The sequence below is a fragment of the Gracilinanus agilis genome, unplaced genomic scaffold (assembly GCF_016433145.1).
Source record: "Gracilinanus agilis isolate LMUSP501 unplaced genomic scaffold, AgileGrace unplaced_scaffold93, whole genome shotgun sequence".
Lineage (NCBI taxonomy): Eukaryota > Metazoa > Chordata > Mammalia > Didelphimorphia > Didelphidae > Gracilinanus > Gracilinanus agilis.
This window is the reverse complement of record NW_025400184.1, coordinates 1-10,058: the sequence shown is the minus strand read 5'-3', so window position 1 is coordinate 10,058 and position 10,058 is coordinate 1. Positions and strand designations below refer to the sequence as shown.

The window sequence follows — 10,058 nt, the reverse complement described above, 5'->3', positions numbered from 1 at the left end:
CGCCTCAGCCCATGCATTCAAGCAATTGTTTATCTTATATGTTTCCTCTCCTGCAGTCCTTCCTCTGAATGTGGGTAGCATCTTTACCATAAATCCCTCAGAGCTGTCTTGTTTCCTGACTAAATTTTATACTTGTAAATCTTAGGTTTAATAAGTAGCCAGTAATCTGTAAAATATAAATTCCCTCTTTGTGTCAGGCGGGTTATTAATTGCATTCAGACAATTCTCAAATTCACTGAAATCATTATACATTATCAGTCCTAAGGATTCTCTAGCTATAGGTTTTGCGCAGAATTAAACTTAGCTAACATTTCACGTTTAACTGATACACAATTAACACCATGAAGTTACACTGTACATTATCAGACTCATTAGCAACTTTCCAAAGTTACATATATCAATCTTTAAGATTAAATCCAAGTAGGGGGCAGCTGGGTAGCTCAGTGGATTGGGAGTCAGGCCTAGAGACAAGAGATCCTGGGTTCAAATTTGACCTCAGACACTTCCCAAGTGTGTGACCCTGGGCAAGTCACTTGACCCCCATTGCCTAGCCCTTACCACTCTTCTGCCTTGGAACCAATACACAGTATTGATTCCAAGATGGAAGGTAAGGATTTAAAAAAAAAAAAAAGATTAAATCCAAGTGAATAGTCAAATTATGGGATAAAATCTCCCTTAGTATGTTTCAAAATTTTTTCCTCTTTTTTCTTCTCTCAGAGGGCCCTTTTGAGATAAGGAAAAAGAAAAATTATGGAACATATATTTTGCCTTTGTCCTCCATAAGTGTAGAGGTCAGTATTTTGTGAACACCCAATTAAGAAAACACAAAGACAAGACCTGCAATGAGGACACACATAAGACAAATCATTAAACATAAACTCAGGATCCTGCTAACTAAATGTATCTAGTTTTTACATTATGTTAAAAAATTCTTCTTGTGTGGTCTGGGTCTGAAAACTTCACCAAAAAAATCCATCTTGCGTTTTCCAGAGCACTATCCCTTTAAATGCTGCTGTGAGAAGTGAAGCATCTTGCCTCTGCCCTGACTCTTTTGCCTCTTTCCTTGCTGCTTGATTCATTATGAAATGAAAGTGTAGGGAGTGCATGTTTCTAAAGCCTATAATAAATTTTAACTTGACCGAGAGAATCTTTTCCTTTACTCTGACTGTGAATTGTGATTTTATACTTACATTGGTGGCTAAGAAGCTTCTTGACTGAGGCATCCACCCAGATAGTATGGAGAGGGGCAAATCTTCAGGTCTGCCAAAGTCTCGGGTTCCTGCCAGCCCCCAAGGCTTCTTCAGCCTCTCTCTTAGAGTAAGATATCTCTCACCGTCCTCTACCTGGATCTTTTTTTCAGCCATGTTGGGCATTTACTCCATGCCCCAAATCCTTACATCTACAGCCATCTGTTTTCTGTTCCTTTTCAGGCCTCAGACCTCCTGAATGCAGGCTTGTTCCTTTTCACAGCAAAAACGGAGCCTAGCCTGCTTTTTCCTCCAAACCACTCTACTGTTTTAATGTGCATGCTCTGAAGGGTTAAATTTTTGGTAGGAGTTTGAACAAAGGTCAGGAGAGCAGTTTGGTAAAACACAAAACACTTAGTTTATCCTGAGGAAAGTTCAGATAGGAAATAGAAAGGAGGAAAGTGAGAGAACTCATAACTATACGCCAAAATCCTAATCCTATCTAAAATTTTCTAAAAAACACTAAATCTATCTGTCTTCAAGGACAATTTCTTTTGCCAGGGGCCAGGCCTGACCTATACTTCCTACACTCTTTGTCTAAATTATATTCACTAACCAGCTACTTACCTACCTAAGCTAATCAATAAGCATCAACTACAATCACTTACAACCATCTTAAATCAGTTTTCTCTAGCCCAACTGTCAGTTACACCAAACTCCCAACTGTCAGTTATTTCCAACTTTTAGTCTCAGAGAAAACTACACAGACTCTTCTCCCAGGGAACCCAGAGACAAAAGCCCTTTCTAACTGAAACTATTACTAAATATAACTCCTTTGTCGCCTAAGTAACAGAACCTAGGTAACGGCTGTCAGTTAAGAGACTCTTACTAAGCAATGTTTCTATTCCTCTGCCTCTTAAAGAGACAGAGGGAGGGATTAAGAGAACTCCTTTTAACATATTCCCCCTGAGATCCATTAGGAGAGAAATCTTCCCAATGGATCTTTCAAATAAAACTATCTTACATTCTATATTAGAAACAGAGAAAAAGAAAGAAGGCAAAACAAATCTTATAACATGCAAGCCTCAAATTATATACAATTACAAATATTTACCATCACAGAAATCACACAATTCTTACTATACAGAAATATGAATCTATTCTTATTATACTCTATAGAAAAAAGAACCTATAGACATGAATCCAAATTCACCTTATTGTTACTATGCACAAAAAATACAAAACCCTTATACACACATTATATACCTATAACATCTCCCATTAGGTGGGTGTTGATCAACACTTATAACCCTTTGTAACACTTTATAAACATTTACATATCAGTTAGTTATTATAATCCTATAAATATATAAATAGTTATTTTAACTTTTTCTATAATCCTATAAAGGTATATTAATATTATTTTTAAATAGCAATCCTAAATCCTATAACATAACATAAATTATACACTTACCAATTGAGTATTATTACTCATTCTCTTTCAAACCTTTATGTACAAGAGAATCAAACCTTTTATTGAACTGCAAAATATAAGTTCCAGAGTTCATTGAAATGTTCTTGAAAATAGTGCCCAGTTGTCTTTGTAGTCTTCTTCTTGATTAGTTCAATGTCATTAAAAATAGTGTTCAGTTGTATCTGTAGTCTTGTTCTTGATGCATGCAGCTAATCATTTTTTTATGGCAGTTACTCTTTTCACATGAGAGCAAGAGCAATGGATCCATGATGTCTTTTCACCTATTTTGATTGCTGGAGGGGTTGTTAAAAGTACTTGGAATGGACCTTCTTGGGCTGGTTGAGTTGTGCCTGTTTGCTGGAAGTTCTTTATATAAACTGTATCTCTGAGATGTAAATCATGTAATGAGAAGTCTATAGGTCTAGCTTGCACCACATATGTGGCAATAGTTGTATCTCCTCCTAATAACGACATATATACAGGGTTAAATGGTTTTGCATGGATGACTAAATAGCATCTCAAATGGTGAGATGTGTAGATCTCCTTTTGGCCTATTTGCAGGTAGAACAATGCTAACGGTAGAACATCAGGCAATTTCAAATGAGTCTCAGTACATAATTTTCCAATCATTGTTTTTAATTCTCTGTTCATTCTCTCCACTTGTCCTGAGCTCTGTGGGTGGTATAGTACATGAAATTTTGATGTTATACCCAAGCATGAGTTTATTTGTGCTAAAACCAAATCTATAAAATGTGTTCCCCTGTCTGAATCAATTCTTGTCGGTAAACCAAATCTAGGTGTCATTTCTTTTAGAGTATTTTGGATACAGACGCTGCTGTTGCTCTTGCAATTGGGAATGCCTCCAGCCATCTGTTTAGTTGGTCTACTATAACTAAACAAAATTTGTTTTAGTATTTTTTGGAATTGCTATGAAATCAATTTGGAGATATTCAAATAGTGTATATGCTAAAGGATGTCACCCAAACAATTTTTTTGCAAAACCTATGTTGATTATACGCTTGGCAAGTTGCAAAAGCTGCACAGACTTTTGAGGCAATGCTTGCTATGCCAGGGGCTATCTGTATTTTCTTTACCGAATCTACAATGCTTTGTGTTCCAAAATGACCATTTTTATGGATTGATTGGCAAATTTGTTGATAAAAAGTTCTAGGAAGAATTGGTTTTCCTTCTGAGGCCACCCATACACCATTAACTTGTTTAACCTTAAAATTTTGTTTCCATTTTTAACCTCTTTTTCATTATATGCAAAAAACAAATCTGCTTCATTTATGATTGACAAATTTAAAATCAATTCAGTCTTCTATAGCAGCAAGTTTTGTGGCAACATGTGCTCTGTGGTTTCCTCTCAAAACTGCGTCAGTTCCACCTGTATGTGCAGAGCAATGTACTATAGCCAGAGTTTTAGGTAGTTGTAGAGCTGAAAGAACCTCATTTATAATTTTTGCATTAGCGATTGTTTTGCCAGATGATGTTAAGAAACCTCTTTGAAACCAAAGGGTACCCACAGCATGATATATTACAAAGGCATAGTTTGAATCAGTATAGATTGTTGCTTTTTTGTCTCTTGTGATTGTACAGGCTTGTTTTAATGCTATTAATCCTGTACTTGTGCACTTATATTTGATGGAAGTGAAGCTGATCACAGAGTTGCAAATTCTGTGACTACAGCTGCTCCAGTATAACATATCCCATCTCTGATAAATGAAGAACCATCTGCAAACAAAACTAGATCTGCATTTCTAAAGGAGTGTCCAGGAGATTTTCACAAGGTTTTTCTGCCATAGACACTAATGATTCGCATCTATGCAATAGTCCTCCTTTGACTGGTAGATCTGGAAGCAATGTAGCAAGGTTGAGTGTTGTGCAGCATTTTAAAGTGATGTTTTCATTGCCTAATAAAGTTATTTCAGATCTTGTAAGCCTTTGGTCTGAGAATGCCTGTGTTCTATGTGTTGGCAGCAAATCTTCTACTTCATGAGGGCACATTATTGTTAGTGGGCATCCCAATACTAAGTGTGCAGATTTTGTTACTAGAAAAGCTGTTGCAGCTACTCCTCTGAGGGATGGTGGTGCTTAAGAAGCTATTGCATTTACACAATGTTTTTCTTACATTTTGTTTTCCTTCTTCCTGGCCAGAAATGGATGATTTTGAGGAGTTTGGGGCCTCAAAGAGGAGAGAAGATTTGAATCAATTGCTGTTTGATGACCAGGCTTGGGAGAAATTTGTGGCTGAGTGGGCTTTCATGAGGTAAGTAAGCCCATAACTCATGGCTCAAGCCCACATGAAAAAATAGAACCGACCTAATTTTTAGATAAGGGAAGGACCTTTGAGATCATTTTGTCCAAGCTCTTTGCTTTACAGATGAGACATCCTCTTTTATCCCCAGCACCATTTACTGTGCCATTCATATAGAAGACCCTTTCCAAGGATATGTGTGTGTTTATTCTTTTAGTTTGGCTTGAAAACATTTCAATTGCTTTATTTTTTATAAAATTCTAGCTACTTAGAGAACTTCACTGAGGTTATGAGAACAGTAACAAGTAGAAAAATACATACTAAATCTCATTCCTTTTCTTCTCTCTAAAAAGGTGCTATCCACTTTCCCTCTTCAAATTGAGAAAGATTAATGAGTAGCTAGATAGCTGAAGGCTAAGTAGAGGGGTAAGTAGGGCTGCTAGGTGGTTTTCAAATCAAGAAGACTCATCCTCCTGAGTACAAATCTGTCCTCAGACACTTACCAGCTGTGTGACCCTGGACAAGTCCCTTCACCTTGTTTGCCTCAGTCTCCTTCTCCTTAAAATGAACTGGAGAAAGAAATGGCAAACTACTCCAGTATGTTTGCCAAGAAAACCCCAAATAGGGTCATGGAGAGTCTAGAATGACTGCAATGACTGAACAAGAACAAATGCTCAAATAGCTTCCACTCTACTGGAGGAAGACAACATGTAATAAATAAAAGCAGGCAAGTGGGAGCAGGAGCAAGGCTACCTTTGGAGGTGGAGAAGTCCAGAAAGTAAGGGATAAGGGGAGTTAGGTTTGATAGTTTCATAAAGTTTTAGTCCAGGACAGGAATAGGAGTTGTTTCTCAATATCTTTCCCTCCCTAAAAAAAAGATTTATGTATTTATTTATTTGTAAAATCTTTACCTTCTGTCTTAGTAACAACCCTAAGACAAGAGAGCAAAAGCTAGGCAAACAGGGTTAAATGACTTACTGAGGGTTACACAACGGAAGTGTCTGAGGCTAGATTTGAATCCAGGACCTCTGGACTCCAGTCATGGTGCTCTTATCCAATGTGCCACCTAACTGTACATTCCTCTTTTAAAATTTTTTTTAGTTAACAAAAATCTACATTCTCTTCCTCTCACATTGACCTCCTTACTAGAAAGAAGGAAAAAAGAAAAATCAAACCTTGTAACAAATATGCAAATAGATACACTGGCCAGGTCTTTCAGTGCCCTGGGATGAAGGGCAGGCTTGGGGAAGAAATTCCATCTAGGACAATGGAAGCATCCTGGCTAGAGAGCCAGAGCCCTGGATTCTGTAGCATCCCTGCCTGGGATGAGAGGATAGCTCCTCCACTTTCTTCTCCATGTGGGAACATGAGGCGGCCAGGTTCAGACCCTCACCCCAGCAGGCAAATTCTGACCCTATCCAGGAAGAACTTTCAGAATCTCCTCCTTAAAAAAAAGGGGGAGGCTCTCAGCTCTTCACCCAAGCTCGCTGCCAGAATCCTCTGCTGCAGTCACATCCTTTAGACAAGATGGTGAAGGTCGGAGTCAACGGATTTGGCCGTATTGGACGCCTGGTGACCAGGGCAACATTCAGCTGCAAAGACATAGAAATTGTGGCCATCAATGACCCCTTCATTGACCTCTCCTACATGGTTTACATGTTCCAGTATGATTCCACCCATGGCAAGTTCAAGGGCACTGTAAAGGCAGAGAATGGAAAGCTGGTGATCAACGGAAAACCCATTACCATTTTCCAGGAGCGGGATCCCGCTAACATTAAATGGGGAGATGCTGGAGCCGAGTACGTTGTGGAATCCACTGGCGTCTTTACCACCATGGAAAAGGCCGGGGCTCACTTGAAGGGTGGAGCCAAGCGAGTCATTATCTCTGCCCCTTCTGCTGATGACCCAATGTTCGTGATGGGGGTGAACCATGAGAAATACGACAATTCCCTCAAGATCGTCAGTAACGCCTCCTGCACTACCAACTGCTTGGCCCCCTTGGCCAAGGTCATTCATGACAACTTCGGCATTGTGGAAGGACTCATGACCACAGTCCATGCCATTACTGCTACCCAGAAGACAGTAGATGGCCCCTCTGGCAAGCTGTGGCGGGATGGGCGTGGGGCTGCCCAGAATATCATCCCTGCTTCCACGGGTGCCGCCAAGGCTGTGGGCAAGGTCATACCTGAGCTGAACGGGAAGCTCACAGGCATGGCCTTCCGTGTTCCTACTCCCAATGTGTCTGTGGTGGATCTGACCTGCCGCCTGGAGAAAGCTGCCAAATATGACGATATTAAGAAGGTGGTGAAGCAAGCTGCAGAGGGGAACTTAAAGGGCATCTTGGGCTACACAGAGGACCAGGTAGTATCCTGTGACTTTAACAGCGACACCCACTCTTCTACCTTCGATGCTGGCGCTGGCATTGCCCTCAACGACCATTTTGTCAAGCTCATTTCTTGGTATGACAACGAGTACGGTTACAGCCACCGTGTAGTAGACCTCATGAAGTACATGGCCACAAAGGAGTAAAGTGGAAAGCCATGATGGATCTTCATCCCCAGCCAAAAAAAGAGTAGCTCCACCACTGGGGAGCCCACATCCATAATAACCTATGTCCCTGTGCTGGGGATCCCATGCCCTCTTCACATCCCTGCCGCAGGCACCCCTGTAGTGGGGGGAGGAGCATAGTCCTATCTTGTGTACCATCAATAAAGTCATCACGTTCAGTGCAAAAAAAAAAAAAAAAAAAAAAAAGGGGGAAAGTACCAGAAATATGGATTATGAGACAGCTAGATAGCACAGTGCTGGAGATAGGAGACCCTAGTTTCAAATATGGCTTCAGACACTTCCTAGATGTGTGTCCCTGAGCAAGACATTGAACTCTAATTGCCCAGTCTTTACTGCTCTTCTGCTTTGGAATCAATCAATATTCAATATTGATTATAAGACATAAAGTAAGGGAAAGATAGACAGGCAGACAGATAGGCAGATGATAGATAGATAGATAGATAGATAGATAGATAGATAGATAGATAGATAGGCAGATAGAGTAAGAGGGGGGAGAGAAGGGGAGAGAGGTGTATGGATAGACAGATAGATGGATATAGATAGATGGATGGATGGATAGATGGGTGTACAGAAGCATAGCGGGTAAGAGGGATAGAGGCGGAGAGAGATAGATAGATAGATGGATATAAATAGATAGATGGTTGGATAGATGTATGGATATATGTATGGATGTATGGACAGAAGGAGAGAGAGAGAGGAAGAGAGAGATAGGTAGAGAGAAGGATTACCCAGAGCTCCTGAAGAAACTTTGGGTACCACCTTGTGGTGGAGGAGAAAGCTGAAAATGGTGAAAGAAGAAGCTCCAACAATTACTCATTTGTAGTTATCAGTTCATGATCATCTATTAAGCCCCTTATTATATCACAGTGCTATAAGTGATTTCCCCACAGTCCTTGGTTATGTAAGGATACTATTCGATTGTGTTCTATTCTGTTCTTCATTTTACACATGAGGAAACTGAGGCTTAGAGATTCAGGGGACTTGCCCAGGGTCACACAGGATCTGAGCCTGTTTGATGCTCTCTCTCTTGCCCTGAAGCATTTGGTCTTCATGAGTTATTGTTCAGTCACCTTCCATCTCTTCTCAGCCCCAAGTTGATTGCTGCTAGGAAATGAAATGAATGGAGGGGAAAGACCCAAGCAGAGCAAACTACCTGGAAGAGGAGGCAGGCAATGTGAGGATAACTCCCTGAGGGTGGGAGGAAGCACAGATGGGAGTCATCAATGTCCAGCAGAATCAGTCCAACTGGTAGAGCCAAAGCTACTAACCCACCTTGTAGTAAAGAAAACATTGTCCCTGGAGTTGACTCCCTTTGTGAGCCTGGGAAAGGGGACCTTTCCAAGTCTATTTCCTTATGTGGAAAACAGAATTAAAGAGCCTCATGCTATGTATGTCACAAGGCTATTATTAGGAAATCACTTCTTAGCCCCTGAAGGAATAAAGAGAGATGAGTTAAGCCTTAAAATATTATTGGGACAAATATGAGGAATTCAGAGATGTTGGGAAGACTTGCCTGAATTGACATAGACTGAAGGAAGTAAGTCCAGGAAAACAACCCCCAAAATGATCACAATGGTGGAAAGAAAAATAGTATGGAAAGATTTTAGGAGCAAAAATCTATAGGGAATGAAGACAAATATCTAAGAGTCAGAGCCATTGTTCAAGAAAACCAAAGAATATGAATAATTGATTTTCAAGGGGGAAATGACAAATTATGAACAACTGGGGCAACTAAGTGGCTCGGGAGTAGAGAGCCAAGCCTGGAGTCAGGAGGACTTGAGTTCAAATGTGCTCTCAGACACTTCCTAGCAGTGTGACCCTGGGCAAACCACCCACATTGCCTGCCCCTTACAACAATTCTGCCTTGGAGATAGTCCATATACAGTACATAGTTATAAGATGGGAGGTAGGGTTTAAAAAAAACATAAAAAAATTACTCCAAGTCAACAATGAAAAATGCAAATAATTCTGGATGTTTGTTGGGAAGGGAGTCAAGTCATCAGGTGCTCTTTCTTCATTAAGAAGGTGTCCCAATGCACAACACAACATTCCTTCCTTTCTGAGCGTTAGCAACCAGGAAAGTGACCTGAACACCAAAATTGTTCCCCCCAGAGGACGGGGGATGCACAACTATACAATTTTAGGCCAGTATCTTCCCTCTGAGGGAACAGAGCTCAACCACCAATCTCCTGCTCTCCAGACAGGAATCAAAGACTCCCTTTTAGAGGGGTGAGATTCCAGACATATCTCTTCATGCCTTCCTGGGAGCCACACTTAGGCAAATCCCATCCCCTACAATGAGCAACACACAGCTAACATCCATTATTGTTTGGTCTTTTTCTGATCCAATCATAATTTTCCTTTCTAGAAAAAGCAGAAGCAAAATGGTTTGAGCAGCTCTGACTTCTCCCTGATGTCTATGATCATCACCATCCTATGCCATCCATTTAGTGATCTTTGTCTTTTCATTTCTGGAGCTTAAGAAAATCCCCCCAAACCCCTCAAACCTTGCTCTCATCTTAAGGATTTTTTACTAGCCTCACTTCATTCTGGATTCTAGTGCTTCTAATGC

The 10,058-nt window shown here is 40.4% G+C and overlaps 1 protein-coding gene across 1 annotated transcript; it reads left to right on the top strand.

Moving 5' to 3' along the window:
- The first annotated feature begins 6,439 nt into the window (after positions 1-6,439).
- Positions 6,440-7,668, top strand: LOC123256710 (glyceraldehyde-3-phosphate dehydrogenase-like). The gene has a single exon (XM_044685282.1). It carries the CDS (start codon positions 6,446-6,448, stop codon positions 7,445-7,447), a length of 1,002 nt encoding a protein of 333 aa, XP_044541217.1. The 5' UTR covers positions 6,440-6,445; the 3' UTR covers positions 7,448-7,668.
- Positions 7,669-10,058: the final 2,390 nt, after the last annotated feature.